The 18,169-nt window shown below is 33.2% G+C and overlaps 3 protein-coding genes across 4 annotated transcripts in view; 1 reads left to right on the top strand and 2 right to left on the bottom strand.

The window, feature by feature from the left end:
* LOC100366335 (beta-1,3-galactosyltransferase 1-like) overlaps nucleotides 1-18,169 on the top strand; it is a 414,782-nt gene that overhangs the window by 343,108 nt on the left and 53,505 nt on the right. The gene's annotated exons all lie outside the window — the stretch shown is intronic.
* Nucleotides 1,036-8,031, bottom strand: LOC102802364 (galactosylceramide sulfotransferase-like). Of its 2 annotated transcripts, XM_085499644.1 has the most exons (3): nucleotides 7,980-8,018; nucleotides 4,336-4,483; nucleotides 1,036-3,201 (listed from the first exon to the last, which is right to left on the bottom strand). In XM_085499644.1, exons 2-3 carry the CDS (start codon nucleotides 4,433-4,435, stop codon nucleotides 2,099-2,101), a joined length of 1,203 nt encoding a protein of 400 aa, XP_085355770.1. In that variant the 5' UTR covers nucleotides 4,436-4,483; nucleotides 7,980-8,018; the 3' UTR covers nucleotides 1,036-2,098. The 2 variants fall into 2 exon arrangements, 1 of the variants encoding a protein (XP_085355770.1); XR_014929550.1 differs by lacking the exons at nucleotides 1,036-3,201; nucleotides 4,336-4,483 and adding an exon at nucleotides 6,355-6,749 and having other exon boundaries at nucleotides 7,980-8,031.
* On the bottom strand, nucleotides 15,765-17,038 carry LOC146745911 (galactosylceramide sulfotransferase-like). Its single transcript, XM_085499643.1, has one exon. The coding sequence runs from the start codon at nucleotides 17,026-17,028 to the stop codon at nucleotides 16,006-16,008; it is 1,023 nt and encodes a 340-aa protein (XP_085355769.1). The 5' UTR covers nucleotides 17,029-17,038; the 3' UTR covers nucleotides 15,765-16,005.

The raw sequence follows: 18,169 nt of genomic DNA, 5'->3' as shown, positions 1-18,169 counted from the left end.
ACAGTACCAAAAGGACTTCCCTGGCGGCGATGATAAAATACGACCACGGAGCCAACAGATGAGGTTTCAACTGGTACTGGTATTATTATACTCTGCAAACATCAAGTACAATAACGCGGTAAAACTCCACTATTCCAGTAACGGTAATATTACGTTGCGTGTGACACATACATAGTCGAGTGTTTGAAACAGTACATGTGTGTTTGTTTTGGGAAGTGCTTCATGATAAAACAATATGTAAGAAAAGTGTTTTAGTTACACTGATGAAATTGTGTACATGTCGTATACATAAACACTTATACAACATGCACAGACGAGTGTTTTACCTTGAAACATTACACGTGTGTTTGTTTTAGGAATTGCTTCATGATAAAACAATCTGTAAGAAAAGTGTTTTAGTTACACTGATGAAATTGTGTACATGTCGTATACATAAACACTTATAAAACATGCGTAGTCGAGTGTTTTACCTTGAACATTACATGTGTGTTTCTTTAAAACAATTTAACAATTTGTGTTAGTGTGTTACTCTCATGATCACAAATGAGTCTTATACATTAACACTTTGCGAAACATTTATAGTCTGGTGTATCGGGTTGAAAAATAGTTGGTGATTTTGCTTTCTGAAGTGTTTTAAATCGAACATTTTTCAAGAAATATCATATATTTAAATCACATGTGAGAATGCCCAGATGAAATTAGAACTACAACTACCGTTCAACAAATGCGAATTAATAAAATCCGTTATGCCACGAGGGATTTAATTCACCACGTGTCTCGATTTATAGTTGTAATGAGTTTTTATACCATATAAGTTGGTGCTTGACATAAAATTATTTACTGTAGGTAATGTCATCTCATCTTATTATGCATTGAATTACATACGTCACTTTCGGTGATTGTCTAGTTGGCATATATACCATAATACTTATTCACAAGTCCCCAGACTTTTCACTCAAGTTTGGGAATACTGCTTGCATAAAGTTGAATACATTAACCCATAATTGTTCTATTAATAAACATTTAAATGACACATTTATGTCACCGTAAACCACTAAGTGTTTTATTTTGAAAAAGTGTATTTATGTATGTGTACAATGTGCGCAATTTCCAGCAAAAAGTGTTTTAATAACTCCCTAATACAATGATAGAAAATACAAGTGTTTTATTATGTAACACACATGTTTTTAATTACAACAGTGTGTTGAAAAACATGAAAGTGATTCCAATATTTACATTTGTGGGCAGAGGATTACCGTTCAGTTGCGGAACACAGACGCACTAATACATTTCAGAAAAGCCTCTATTTTAGCGTGCGCGTAATGGCATGAATCGTTATGGGTTGCTTTATACCAGTATCCTATTAATACTACTAATAATAATTGCGTACCCAATAAAGTTGATTTGATAAGAAAAATACATCGTTATGGTGGGTTATGGAATGGCCAGTTATAAGAAATCTACGTAATTGTAAACAATTATATTTGCAAATACCACTGATCACAAGACGCCCACCACCAAATGGACTCGATGAAGATTAAATGATTAAATACAAAATAATAAATGAATCCGCAAAATTTATTGTGTATCAAAGCAATTTTGTAACTGAAAAGTAACACTGTACTATATATGTATTTTCTGTTGAGAATGAAAGAATGTAGTTTGATAATGCAAATTATGAAGTTAAGATTCAGCAATTCAAAATTACTTATTTGCATACGCTTCGTCCGTTTGTTTCATTTCTCATCTGCGTATGTATATTGTAGCACATTTGCTTCATACTGTTTACATCGAAGGTTTATCTATATGTTATTTTATGTAAAAATTACCACTTTAACCGACATAATATTTGTAATTAGCATATTAATGAATATTATTAATTTTATTTTCATTTCAATTATGATTTCTATGAACAATTATTGTTTTGTATAGGACTCTCATGATTTCCGCGTATTGTGTATGCAGCTTAATACGGACATGGCGAGAAAGCTGGCAGTTTTGTTTATACTGCTCATGTACATCATAAGGTTAATTCCTGTTGTAACATTATTTTAATACTATCCATCTAGCTTTCTATACTTGCTATGAATGTGAATTGTCACTCCCAACGTTTACGGAAAGTCTTTCCCTTGTACGTCTTGTTGCCAAGCATTGCTCTTGTGAATTGTTTTCCACAAAACCTTTCATACTGCTGTTTTGCAAGCTTTTTCTTCAGATTTCCAACATCCCATGACAGAAATTTACAATAATCCTCGTCGTCTTTTCTGTTTTTTCTACACCTTTCCGCACTCTCAGATAGCTTGAAACGAAATAGTGATAGATCTGCGTTGAAGTCACCATCATAATTCTTTATTTTATCCCATAGTGTCTTGTTAAAATGGTCATACCATTCGATATCAAGGTGCAATCCTTCTTCAATTAGTTCTCTCATTTCGTTTGATAGAGATGGTCGTTTCACACCAGATACCTTCTTGCTATGATATATTATATCATCAAATGTCCAACACATCATCTTTTTCAGTAGAATGAGAGATTCGTCCATATACTCTGTTATCATAACCAAATCAAACTCTTTACTTACTTCAGATATTCTATGATCATGCGTCAAACTAAACCATGTTGGCACTCGGGGCACAATCACCTTTTCTTTAATATCTCGGTAAGCACTGTCGGTAAGAAATGTTTGAAGAGGATTGACTTTATTCTGTAAGCCTAACATTTTATAAACATTTGAGAAATAAAATCTAGAAACAAATGTATCAACTGGTGAACGAAGAATTGTTATGAACTTTGCTCTTGGTGAAAAGTTCTTGAGAGAATTGAAATTATAACGATACAAATGACTTGCAATGTAATTGTATCCCGGGAATCCAGTTTCACTACATGAATATTGTGTGGCTTGCACTTCAGAACTCGTGACTCGTAACATAAAGTTAGCAGGCGGGTCTGGAATTGCCGCTACAAGGCCAGTATTGATACCATATCTGTAAAGTAGGGATGCTATAGTACTTCCACCAGTTTTTGCAGTTTTAACAAATATGAAATATTTATATGGTTCACAGGCTCCTGGTTTTGTGGTCGATACTTGTATGTAAGAATCATTGTCGCGATGACTGCGCATGTGCACTCTCTCTGTATATTCGTGTTCTTGAATTTGGGATAACGTACTCAGTGGAAAGTGTCCGATCTTCAGTAACAAATCTGAAATGCGTTTATAAGATTATTTATTAATAAAACAATTCCAGTTCTATCCCATTATACAAAATAATACACTTTTTTCAGCACAGCCCCAATAGTTTGGGACATTTTTAATTTTATTTCTATTTGATCATTGATATTTAATGGGAATATTATTTTAATACACTAACATCTACATGGTTGACAATAATTGATCTTTTGTATATTTCTATCCTAAACGAATTTTAGGAATTGTGATTTATGTGTATTATTTATTCCAATATATCCTTTAGACTATGAAAGTATTAGTAAAGTTGATAAACATTTTTTTCTAGCGCACGTGGTGGCATTATCCCACAAACAAAGTGAATGTTCCTGCAACCATCCTGGATATTGAAAACTGTACATCTGTGAACGAAAGTCGTATGGACAATTTATGACTGACAATGTCAAATGCGGTGTACAATGCAATGCACTGCGCTGTACTGCACAGTCGAATATACAAAAAATGATATGTTGTTAAGGCCCATATAAGTACAGAGCAAAATAATCTGTCTATGTCGACATTTTATTCTCTTCATAATTTTCATAAAGTACATCACTGTATTGACAAATTTGGGCTGCTTGAACCATTTTTATTGAACAAATTTATAGAAGAATCCCGGTACGAATCAAGGAATAATTAGCTAGCCACATTTAATTGAAAAATAAATCTTCAAAGACTTGACAAATATGTAAGATATTGTAGCATACTAATAATGACATCTTCAGTGAAGGAAAGTTTTGCATCTTTTTTTGGCAAAGTGAGTAAGACGAATCGTAATGAATTTGGAGCGACTAGAACCAATTATAAAAAAAATGCTTGACATACCTTAATACCATGTGACTTTAATGTATCAGGTAGTATTATAATAGATGACATTGAGTAATACAAATGGGTTAAGAGAAGTCAATTATTTCAAAATCGTTTTTAGGAATTTTTCGCTAACCTCTTTTGATTTATACCTAAAATAATGATATCATAATATTTGTTTTATCGAAATATTGTCGAGCGTGCGACTGTGTTATGCTGTGTTCGTATTGTATCAACGTTTTGTTCACGGCAAATGACTGAGTGGAATTCAATATATATGCATCAATTAAGGTTATTTATATTACCTTTCTTATTCCGTGATTGGTTGCTTGACAACGACATGTACTCATACACGCATATTATGCAACATACTAACATGACAGCGATACGAGAAAATGTCTTCATTTTCCTTGTTCTGTAGAAATATAGTCCGACTTTTCACTATAATTTATTCTGAAAGAGTAGAGAAAAAGTCCATTCAACTAATCCCTCCTTGAACTGTGTAATAACTTGTTGTCACTCAGCCATTCAAAACGAAGCTTAGTTGATTGGAGTAAAACGTTTAAACCCAACAAATTAGATATGAACAATTTAACAATTCTGGGCGGGAGAACTTACAGCTCACTTGTTCTCCGGGTAAACCCAAGTTACCATAGAAGTACAGTCCAATATTCAACTATTTAAAAGGAAACCGTTCTCAATTTGCCTATTTTGTTTAAATAAAGGTAGTCTGCGATTCATGGATGAGAGCACTTAAATTATTCTCAATTCGCTTTGTTAGCCATTTAGTCTACGGTATGTTATTGAACGCCAAATCTGAGTTTGACACCCGTCTTCGCTTTTTGTTTGATAGTTACAGAGGTATAGCGCAATGACTATTAGACAACATTTAGTGAGTTTTGATTTGAAGAATTCAGAGCATTTACAACAATAAGTCAAATAGATTTCCAAAAATAGTGCAAAATTCATTCAATCATTCCAGGGCGTCTTGATAGTTTTCAGTGATTTCAAGGACTGTGTCATTGATTGTGATAGCGCCCTCACAAGATTCATATTTTTATTCTGTTAATTTGGGACTACATTCGGCAATTACACACTTTTATCATCTTTGGATTGGTGTTGGTATTGCCGTGATCACTTTCTTTTCCGAACGTTTTACTGGCTGTGATACCACATTCAATTCGTATCCGGCCACAAACACGAAAACGGAATGCTTTATAATGCTCTTGTGTTTGAAATGTTTATCTTCTTATGTACTGAAAAACGTAATTTCGTAGACATGGAAAAAGTGTAAAACATAATCAGCTTTTTTATTCTTCCGTAATTCGTACACAGATATTATTTTTTGTAACTGTGTAAAGAATTTTTCACATTAACATTACATACTTGTAATTGCTCTTTTGAAGCCCGATGTCATGCGAAAAATCATCCCTGTGATAAATTTCCGGAATTTTTTCCACAGTTTAGTGGATTCTCGTAAATAATGTGCATTGTTCATTGAAAACAAATGTTCTGATGTTGGTGCATCGACGACAGAGGGCTAAGTTGTTACGTATATATCTCGGCCACGAAAGTTTTGAACACACACATGTTATATATCTTGTTGATTGCATTATTTCAGTTCTATATATTTATATTTGAATTATTTATACTAATAACTTGTACATTGTAAGTAAAGCCTATTTATATTCATTTGCGAATAACTCGTAAGTACAGTGTATTTGAAATAAATTTGGCGAGATGATCAGTTCAGAAAAGTTTATTCACTCTCTTGTATTTCGACAAATGTACTAGTTTACTAGTTTAATTTGCAGTCTGTTAGCTTATATTGATTTTTAAAAATAAATATTTTTAATGATTTGCAGCGACAAACGCACCATGTGTGTATGTATAATATAACATTGACATTTCATTTTTTAATCGTATCAGTTGTTCATACATGTGACTGGATTTTATATCAAATAAAAATTAATAAACACCATGCTTAAAAATGAGCGTATGGGTAAAAAACACATGTATATGCATAAAAACACGCTATTACATTAGTAAATATATTTAGAATTAATAATTAAATCTAAATATATGTATATAACTGCAAATAGTCAATCGATAGGATGTATAAATAAATATGTGTGTGGTCGAAACTATTTTTGGGATGGCGAATGGTGGCTGACTCCCGCCCACCGTATATTCATACATATTGCAATTATATTATTGAAATTATCTGTTGTTGGAAGTATAGCGGCTTAGCGCTACGTCATGTAACTGGGGATCGATACGTCCACAGCCCTTTCGATCAATCAAAGACCAACACAGAGATGGAATCGTGTCAACCTCTAGTCTTCGTGCCTCGTGTAGAGTGACCGAGACTACTTTATTTGCCTTTCTCAAACCATCGCCCCTTACATGGAAGTTCAAGATCTTGAGGCGTGCCCTCCACACATTCCACTCATGTAGCTAATCACACGAAGTATTTAACACGTCTTAACATATTTGATTAATTTCTCTCTGTATTGGAAAGTTACTTCTACATCCATGTCGTTAGTTTATACCCGTGGGCGCCAACAGTATTAAAATAACATTCCGTGGCGACATTTATATCCGTAATTAGTTCCAATCACTGACTCGAGTGTATAAGCCTAAATGATGACAGGTTATGGGCATGTGTCGAATGATATCAACCAGCACTTCACTGGAAACCAGCTATCAAATCAGGTATCTAGACACATGAATATAAATTCATGACAAAAGTCACGATTCTCTGAAATACTAATACCAAAGGTACAATTGCAGAAACTATCATTAAATACAAATAATACATTTATAAACAAAATACAACAACCTAGCAATATCACGAACACATCTGTTTGTGAATATCTAACATGTGGAGTAAGATACTAGCCTATCTTACCATAGTGTCAGAACATCCGAACTTAATGTCGTTGATCGCGCAACATACACTGATATCAAAGTTATTTTCCTTTGTCATACCAAAACAACAAAAGATAAATGTAGATATAGTCCTTGAAAAAAAAGCGATAACAAGCGATAACCCAAGAAGGTATGCTCATATTTCTGCACAAGCAAATTCGACCCGTAATAAGCAAGGCGTTGCCAGGATATCACTGAATCCACTGAACAAATCTGAAAGTTACTCTCTCCATCTTTGGCTTTGGCAGTACCTTTGAAGATGATTTCAACACTAGAAGCAATATGTCTTTTCAGTCTATAGTCAGACAAATTAATCGTCTGTGAATGAAGTCAGGCTGGGAATGTTCGTATAGAATTACAAACCAACCAATTGTAAGGAAAATGCAAGAAATTGATGCAGCTTGTTTCCACACTGCAAAGATGTTCTGGTACAAACATTGGTGTGGTGCATTTATGTCATGCACATCTAGAAAATTCACTAGATGATATCCGACTCACAGTTCATGGTTACAGGTAGTCATATGGTAACTTATACTTTCTGATACCATGGAACCAGATCACGAGAAAAACGTATTCTGGTCAATATTTGGGTAAGAATAAAAACAATTTAATGTAAATGTGTCGTTAAAATGTCGTAAATCTGATTTTACATTTGCAATCTTCATAATGTAAAGTTGTTTCTTTTGACATATAAATGATATAATATTATATTATTACCAAATCAAATCTGTTTTGTACATGCAAAGAGTTTTCATTTGATTTGTAACACATAAATTGTGAATAAAAATGATATTTGTCACATCCCCAAAAAACAAAAGAAACTAATTTTGACCAATTATGATTAAAATGCCAGTCAGAAAAGACGAAAACGGTGATTTTCCCTACGCGGTATCAATACATATTTGTACATGGAAAACGTAAAATTCTGATCAAAGCCACATAGAAGATATCTGTAGGAATGTAGAACATATATACGTTTTCATCTTACCGATATAAAAATAAAACTGAAACACATTACCTGTTATGCAGAGTATGTATTGCGTGAAATGGTGAATATAACCTAAATCGCGGATATTTATAATTGATGAATAATGCATATTTCATTGACTTTCCTCAAGATTAACATGCCCAGCATAAGCTATTCACCTTTGTATTGTATCAATGAATGTTGCATAAACGAAAGATTAACTTACATAAGATTGTGAAACAAAATTTGTGGTAACAGCCGTTTGGTTTTTGTCAAAAAAATAATAATAATGTTTTTGTCGATGCAAATTGTGGTAACAGCCGTTTGCTTGAATATTCATTATAAATGAGTTCTGTTATATCGAACTAATCATTCGGTGACATCAATAAGTTATATATTTAAATCCCATAATTTGTTGATGTTTATTATTTCACGCATGTTTTAATGTGTAAACAATACTGATAATTAAGATTATACTTTACTATCAATTACTTCATATTTATTGCATATACAGTAAGTAACTTGTACATTTGTGAGTTATAAAATCACCCTCTGTGATAGTTAATAAATTCCATGACACATGTGACATTATGTCAATTCAAGAACCCTAGCTTATTTTGTGATGTCTATAGGAATGCATGATAGATTATCCCCTCCCTATGTGTGCGACAAATCTTCCGGCGGAAAGTCGCGCTTAAATTGATGAAGGGTGGACATCGTGATAATGGTATTCGTGTGAAAATATCAGACTTACTTGATCTTGTGTTTTCCAATATTTATTTTACTACAATGACTATGACTTACATGATGAGTGTATTTGTTCTATTACGATCGATATATTTTATTGTATTATAATATTAATAGTATTATTTTCGGCTTTAAAAACTACCCTATGCATATGATACGATATGATATTTTGGGATGTCTTGAAATTGTTTAAGAAAATTACCAGAATGCACTCACATAATGTTTTAATCAGGAGAAACGAAAGCTCATGTTATATTAAATAAACAATATTGATAGTGTAGTCTGTAATAGTTTTTTTATACATATATCATGTTCACTGTATGTTCATGTTCTCACTTGCAATTGCAATCATTGCATTAAAAATACAAAATTCTATTAAAGCATAATACATTTACGTTACATCAACATTGGCATAGGTTGTAGCTACGACAGCTATGTTTTATTTCAGTCAGTATATGTTCTACCATTTACTTTATATTTAGATTTCGTTGACTGGCATGGACACTACTACATTTTATAATTACGTGATTAAATATACATACATCCATTTATCGAATTATTATTTCACTGCTATGAAATGGAAAAAACCGAAAAAACTGATTTTGACAAGATAATTCAGAAAATGTATTAAGAATAAGTCATAACGAAATGAATTCCCTATGCATTCATCAATAATTTTCATAATTACTGATTACACAAAGAAATTATAGAAAAACGATTATTTGCTATATTCTCTGTATGAGTGCATACTTTGTAGTATTCTCGTAATAACCTTACTATTTTACATCTTTTCCTCCCAGTAACACATCAAGGACATGCCGACATCCAAAACTTCTTGTGTGGGTCCGGTCAAACTGTGATGGCAGCCATGTTTTTTTTATAATTACAGGACGCTTACGCTCGTAATAGTACCATATTTAGAATTCGCGTTTCTTAATATGGTAGTATGAAAATACCCAGTGCAATAAGAGCTTTCCAGAGGACAGAACAGCTCCGTGGATACCGGGCCAGAAACCGCTGGTTTGATTTTCATCTCCCTTAAACAAAAATGTTACAATAGCAGGTCCATGGACTTCATGTGATCGTTATAGACTTTAAATCACAACATTATTTTATGCAGTTTATATTGCTAACTGAATGCACGTATTACAGTCATATTCCACTTGCTTGTGCAACTGTTACAGCACTTGTACTTATATAAATAAGTGCACATACATTTTCTAGTGTACTTTCATGAATACCAAATCCAGAATAATTTATTTGTTTGAATTAGCCGACCTTCGAATCTTATTGAATTGAATTGCACAGGTTTGGGGGAATTGGCAAATCTTTTTCCGACTGACAATGGATGCATGATAATTACATGCACATGTGCATTTTCCAGTGTACTTTCATGAATACCAAATCCAGAATAATTTATTTGTTTGAATTAGCCGACCTTCGAATATTATTGAATTGAATTGCACAGGTTTGGGGGAATTGGCAAATCCTTTTCCGACTGACAATAGATGCATGATAATTACAATGACGGGAGATTTGTCACGGTACCAGCCTTTCCTTTTATCTCATATCAGGGCTTGTAGTAAAACCTATTAGGAAGTATTCACGTGACTGGTGTTTTGTACTAGTATCATGTTTACTAATATGATAGAAATGTCGCTGGTTCTCTGTTTAGTTTTCGCCAAGTTTGCTTAGTGCCTGTGTAAATTACGACCCACCACGAGTCGTCTTTATTGTATTTGACAACCTACGTTGCAATCGCATTGGTTGTGTTAATTGCCGGAGTTGATTCTATACAAAAACGCCTTCCATTGGTAGGCTCGCTACGGCGTCAAATTGAAAAACATTAGCGTAATTTCGAACCAAATTCCGAGAAAAACTATAGCTTAGTTCTGGATATGGTCAGGTTAGATAGGGTCGCAACACAGAGAGGTTAAACGTATAGCAGACATCAAAGTGCTCCAAGGTCGAACGTCTGTTACAAATGTTTTTGTATCAACTGTCGGTATCCATACACATTAAATGATGACGCAACAATTCGAAACCAAAATAATCTGTTTATCCGTGTGACAATATACTCGTACCATTTATGTGACTATAATATATTCACGACGAGAATTAAAAAAAACTTGTCCTTATCTTGCCACACTAAGAGCGTAAATACATTCGTCACATAGAATACCGCAGATTTGATAAGATTTGAGTAGATTTTAAAAAACAGATGAAAATTATTATTGTTAAAATATGAACAGAGGCAATATTGCTTATTTGCCTGTATTGATAAGTTACATTATGCAAAGAGACACACGCACCGTCATAAATGGCATTCTGAGGTTTGTACCCCGTGTATTAGCCATGTAGGTCATAACACCCCCCCCCCGCCGCCCCAAGACAAATACTAGAAATGTACTTTGAAAAAACACAAGAAAAACTTGTGAGAAAACAGCGCTGTTGCGATATTTCAATATTGCATATGATAGGAATCATGTATATTGTGTATATATACATTTTTCTTACACGCAGTCTTTTTTCCGCGTGAATCCATTCAATTTAACTTGCATATTTAATGATATTTGAGCTGTATTATGATATGCCAAAATACCTAGAGTGTCCTTTGTAGTACGGTACAGCTATGTGGCCTGGATTCAGTACTGTGGTGGAATTTAAATTTGTTTTTGCAATGTTTTAATCTTTTGATGTCACGTTATTGAAATGGGTATCTATGAACTATATGTCGATTGCATTGCAACCAAGTGCATGGGTCACCACACCAGACTATGACGTACACTAACAATCATGCTACACGAACGACCAATGAATTAGGAGAAGATAACCAGATTTTAAATACTATATTGTAAACCAATACTGCGCTGCAAATCTTGGAAGCACTTTCGTGTTTTTCATTAAAACACACCGTTTTAATTGAAAACACACTGTTGTGATGAAAACATGTGTATTATATAATAAAACACTTGCATTTTCTATAAAAACAGTAGTGTTTTAGTATTTTTAGAAAAGTGTTTTAGGGAGTTATTAAAGCACATTTTGATGACAATTAAGGACATTGTAAACGCACAGAAATACACTTTTTCGAAATAAAACACTATGTGACATAACAGTGTAATTAAAGTGTTTACTGTATAATTGAGTGAAAAGTCTGAGGACTCGTGAGTAAACATTGTGGTATATATGCCAACTAGACAATCACTGAAAGTGACGTAATTCAACGCATGATGAGATGGGTTATGACATTACTTCTAGAAAATTATTTGATGTTACGCTCCAATCTATGTTATCGTACCAACCTAAGTACAACTATAAATCGAGAACGTGGTGAATTAAGTACCTCGTGGCCTAACGGATTATATTAATTCGCATTTAGTGAACGGTAGTTGTAGTTCCAATCACATCTGAGCATTCTCACATGTGATTTAAACATTTTTCTCGAAAAATGTTCAATTTGAAACACTTTCGAAAGCAAAATTACCAACGATGTTCAACTCGAAACACCAGACTATAAATGTTTTGCACAGTGTTAATGTATAATACACATTTGTGTTCATGAGTAAAACACTAAAACACTTTTCTTCCAAATTGTTAAATTGTTTTATCATGGAGCACTTTCTAAAACAAATACACATGTAATGTTTCAAGGGAACACACTCGACTATACATGTTTTATACGTGTTTATGTCAGGCAATTATCTCCTGTGATCTAATCATTAGATTTAATTTTATTACAGTTCTCATTCTATTGGCGGAGCCTCTGTGTTGAATCCCAATATGGTGATAACCGCGCACCTGTGTAAATTTGAGCCTAATTTAAACGAGCTTCTCTAATCCTCTAATAATACATAACCATTCAATTGTTATTTAGAAATTTAAATAATACAATAAATACAATATGAAAACAAATATTGAACAATAAATAAGTTTGCTACTTCTTTGCAAATATTTTGAGAGAGCTTTCGTAAACGACGGCTGACATTAATGTATGTTACGTGTTCAAGTTATCGTAACTTGTGTCGTGCGCACGCTCATTCAGATTGAATTATACTATAGGGAGTGTGTGGACAGGTGGCATAGTCTTTGAAGAAGCAATAACAACTTGAACTGAATGACGATACTTTTGATTTTCTGAGAAAAGAAGAGAACCGGAAGTTATTCTAAACAAACCTGAAGGCATGATGATAAAGTGTAATTGATAGAGCATGCATCGACAGTTGTGTACTACATTGATATTTGCAGCGGCCTCCATTCATTTCTTCATGTGCGGGATAACTGATTTATTGATTCAAATATCGTATTGCTTGAAACAATGCTGATAATTATTTAAACATTACTCACTGCATTTTGATAATATTATACTTTTCAGATTTTAAGAGAAAATTGAATCTAATGATTAGATCACAGGGAATTAATGCCTGTTTAGCGCAACGTCATCTAGCTTCTAAACTGGAGCATTGATAACAACACCGTGCATGTTTAATTCCATCGGTTATTAAACTGTTGGCAGGTAATGGTATGCACACTTTCAAAATACTAAATTCGGCAAATTTATCGTTACATGCACAGTATGACTTGCTGACAAATATGACGTGTGTGAGTATTTTTAACAATAAATATGCTGCATACAGTGGCTTAGTCTTTTTCACGAAACGAAACGAAACGAAACCTAACCCTAACCCTCACCTTCAATTTTGAACGAGTTCAAACAACGTAACAGAAATACATTTGTCAAGAATATTTTATTTTCCACCTCTTTTCCGCTTACTTTGCAGCTCGATTCATGCTCGTTTCATTTGTGCTGATATGACGTGACAGCTATTTTGGAATTGTTGAATATCGATGGCGCTATTCATTTCGTGTTTCACAGTGTGAAATTTTCTCATATTATTAGGCCAATGAAACAAAAATGCGGGTTAGAGTTAGGGTTTCGTTTTGTTTCGTTTCGTTTCGTGGAAAAGACTAAGCCGCATACAGTCGATAATATGTACTGTATACATTATAGATGCATACCGTAGACGGCATACTAAAGTGTCCTGTATATAATCGGATGTTTTAGGTTGAAACATTGCATGTGTTTTTGTTTTCTGAAGTGCCTCAAAATAAAACAGTTTCAAAGATAAGTGCTTTAGTTATGAAATTGTGTACATGTTGTATACATAAACACTTATACAACATGCACAGCCGAGTGTTTTACCTTGAAATATTACACGTGTGTTTGTTTTAGGAATTGCTTCAAGATAAAACAATCTGTAAGAAAAGTGTTTTAGCTACACTGATGAAATTGTGTACATGTTGTATACATAAACACTTATACAACATGAATATACAAGTGTTTTACCTTGAAACATTACACGTGTGTTTGTTTTAGGAAGTGCTTTATGATAAATCAATATGTAAGAAAAGTGTTTTAGTTACCCTGATGAAATTGTGTACATGTAGTATACATACACACTTATGCATAGTCGAGTGTTTTACCTTGAACATTACATGTGTGGTTCTTTAAAACAATTTGATTTAGTGTTTTACTCTCATGATCACAAATTAACACTTGCGAAACATTTATAGTCTGATGTTTCAGGTTGAAAAAGCGTTTTTCTTTCTGAAGTGTTTCAAATTGAACATTTTTCGAGAAAAATCATATATTTAAATCACATGTGAGAATGCTCAGATATGATTAGAACTACAACTACCGTTCACCAAATGCGAATTAATAAAATCCGTTAGGCCACGAGGGACTTAATTCACCTCGTGTCTCGATTTCTAGCTGTAATTAAGTTGGTAAGACCATATAGGTTGGTGCTTGACATAACATTATTTACTGTAGGTAATGACATCTCATCTCATTATGCATTGAATTACATACGTCGCTTTCGGTGATTGTCTAGTTGGCATATATACCATAATGCTTATTCACGAGTCCCCAGACTTTTCACTCAAGTTTGGGAATACTGCTTGCATAAAGTTGGATGTATTAACCCATAATTGTTCTATTAATAAACATTTAAATGACACATTTATGTCATCGTAAAACACTAAGTGTTTTATTTTGAGAAAGTGTATTTATATATGTTTAAAAGTGTTTTAATAACTCCCTAAAACACTTTTCTAAAAATACTAAAACACTACTGTTTTGATAGAAAATACAAGTGTTTTATTATGTAATACACATGTTTTTAATTACAACAGTGTGTTGAAAAACATGAAAGTGCTTCCAATATTTACAGTTGTGGGCAGAGGAGGATTATCGTCAGGAACGCAGACGCACTAACACATTTCAGAAAAGCCTCTATTTTAGCGTGCGCGTAATGGCATGAATCGTGATGGGTTGCTTTATACCAGTATCCTATTAATACTACTAATAATAATTGAGCACCCAATAAAGTTGAGTAGATAAGAAAAATACATCGTTATGATTGGTTATGGAATGGCCAGTTATAAGAAATCTACGTAATTGTAAACAATTATATTTGCAAATATCACTGATCACAAGACGCTCACCACCAAATGGACTCGATGAAGATTAAATAATGAAATACAAAATAATAAATAAATCCGCAAAATTCATTGTGTATAGCCAAGTATAAACGCTCAAAAATGCACAAAACATCTCGATATTACATTCATTGTCAGCTGCGATTACAAGGTTAACAGTTTTACGATCTGTTTTGTTCAGCAGCATTTAGTATAACACATTTTGATGCCACCACTTCATCTTCTAATATCGGCAATAACATTGGTCTGATATGTTGAAACATATGATTAGACGATGTGAGATGATCAAAGCAATTTTGTAACTGAAAAGTAACAATGTGCTATATATGTATTTTCTGTTGAAAATGAATGAATGTAGTTTGATAATGCAAATTATGAAGTTAAGATTCAGCAATTCAAAATTATTTACTTGCATACGCTTCGTCCATTTGTTTCATTTCTCAACTGCACATGTATATTGTAGCACATTTTCTTCATACTGTTTACATCGAAGGCTGACTGTGCCTAGTCATTTCCTTTAGGTTTATTTATATGTTATTTTATGTAACAAATGCCACTTTAACCGACATAATATTTGTAATTAGCATATTAATGAATATTATTAATTTTATTTTCATTTCAATTATGATTTCTATGAACAATTATTCTAATTGTTTTGTATAGGACTTTCATGATTTCCGCGTATTGTGTATGCAGCTTAATACGGACATGGCGAGAAATCTGGCAGTTTTGTTTATACTGCTTATGTACATCATAAGGTTAATTCCTGTTGTAACATTATTTTAATACTATCCATCTAGCTTTCTATACTTGCTATGAATGTGAATTGTCACTCCCAACGTTTACGGAAAGTCTTTCCCTTGTACGTCTTGTTGCCAAGCATTGCTCTTGTGAATTGTTTTCCACAAAACCTTTCATACTGCTGTTTTGCAAGCTTTTTCTTCAGCTGTCCAACATCCCGTGAAAGAAATTTACAATAATCCTCGTCGTCTTTTCTGTTTTTTCTACACCTTTCCTCACTCTCAGATAGCTTCAAACGAAATAGTGATAGATCTGCGTTGAAGTCACCATCATAATTCTTTATTTTATCCCATAGTGTCTTGTTAAAATGGTCATACCATTCAATATCAAGGTGCAATCCTTCTTCAATTAGTTCTCTCATTTCGTTTGATAGAGATGGTCGTTTCACACCAGATACCTTCTTGCTATGATATATTATATCATCAAATGTCCAACACATCATCTTTTTCAGTAAAATGAGAGATTCGTCCATATACTCTGTTATCATAACCAAATCAAACTCTTTACTTACTTCAGATATTCTATGATCATGCGTCAAACTAAACCATGTTGGCACTCGGGGCACAATCACCTTTTCTTTAATATCTCGGTAAGCACTGTCGGTAAGAAATGTTTGAAGAGGATTGACTTTATGCTGTAAGCCTAACATTTTATAAACATTTGAGAAATAAAATCTAGAAACAAATGTATCAACTGGTGAACGAAGAATTGTTATGAACTTTGCTCTTGGTAAAAAGTTCTTGAGAGAATTGAAATTATAACGATGCAAATGACTTGCAATGTAATTGTATCCCGGGAATCCAGTTTCACTACATGAATATTGTGTGGCTTGCACTTCAGAACTCGTGACTCGTAACATAAATTTAGCAGGCGGGTCTGGAATTGCCGCTACAAGGCCAGTATTGATACCATATCTGTAAAGTAGGGATGCTATAGTACTTCCACCAGTTTTTGCAGTTTTAACAAATATGAAATATTTATATGGTTCACAGGCTCCTGGTTTTGTGGTCGATACTTGTATGTAAGAATCATTGTCGCGATGACTGCGCATGTGCACTCTCTCTGTATATTCGTGTTCTTGAATTTGGGATAACGTACTCAGTGGAAAGTGTCTGATCTTCAGTAACAAATCTGAAATGCGTTTATAAGATTATTTATTAATAAAACAATTCCAGTTCTATCCCATTATACAAAATAATACACTTTTTTCAGCACAGCCCCAATAGTTTGGGACATTTTTAATTTTATTTCTATTTGACCATTGATATTGAATGGGAATATTATTTTAATACACTAACATCTACATGGTTGACAATAATTGATCTTTTGTATATTTCTATCCTAAACGAATTTTAGGAATTGTGATTTATGTGTATTATTTATTCCAATATATCCTTTAGACTATGAAAGTATTAGTATAGTTGATATACATTTTTTCTAGCGCACGTGGTGGCATTATCCCACAAACAAAGTGAATGTTCCTGCAACCATCCTGGATTTTGAAAACTGTACATCTGTGAACGAAAGTCGTATGGACAATTTATGACTGACAATGTCAAATGCGGTGTACAATGCAATGCACTGCGCTGTACTGCACAGTCGAATATATAAATAATGATATGTTGTTAAGGCCCATATAAGTACAGAGCAAAATAATCTGTCTATGTCGACATTTTATTCTCTTCATAATTTTGATAAGTACATCACTGTATTGACAAATTTGGGCTGCTTGAACCATTTTTATTGAACAAATTTATGGAAGAATCTCGGTACGAATCAAGGAATAATTAGCTAGCCACATTTAATTGAAAAATAAATCTTCAAAGACTTGACAAATATGTAAGATATTGTAGCATACTAAGAATGACATCTTCAGTGACGGAAAGTTTTGCATCTTTTTCTGCCAAAGTGAGTAAGACGAATCGTAATGAATTTGGAGCGGCTAGAACTAATTATAAAAAAAAAATGCTTGACATATCTTAACACCATGTGACTTTAATGTATCAGGTAGTATTATAATAGATGACATTGAGTAATCCAAATGGGTTAGGTGAAGTCAATCATTTCAAAATCGTTTTTTGGAATGTTTCAATAACCACTTTTGATTTATCCCTAAAATAATGATATCATAATATTTGTTTTATGGAAATATTGTCGAGCGTGCGACTGTGTTATGCTGTGTTCGTATTGTA

This window comes from Saccoglossus kowalevskii, chromosome 5 (assembly GCF_978046115.1).
Source record: "Saccoglossus kowalevskii chromosome 5, keSacKowa6.1, whole genome shotgun sequence".
In the NCBI taxonomy this organism is placed as follows: domain Eukaryota; kingdom Metazoa; phylum Hemichordata; class Enteropneusta; family Harrimaniidae; genus Saccoglossus; species Saccoglossus kowalevskii.
The sequence above is the reverse complement of the archived record's forward strand: the minus strand, read 5'-3'. Positions and strand labels throughout refer to the sequence as shown.

Bases quoted from the DNA above. Each gene is read 5' to 3' on its own strand.
- LOC102802364 (XM_085499644.1), bottom strand. From the start codon at position 4,435: ATGAAGACATTTTCTCGTATCGCTGTCATGTTAGTATGTTGCATAATA. The intron at 3,202-4,335 runs GTAATATAAATA...AACGCATTTCAG, and splicing joins CCAATCACGGAATAAGAAAG to ATTTGTTACTGAAGATCGGA.
- LOC146745911 (XM_085499643.1), bottom strand. From the start codon at position 17,028: ATGCGCAGTCATCGCGACAATGATTCTTACATACAAGTATCGACCACA.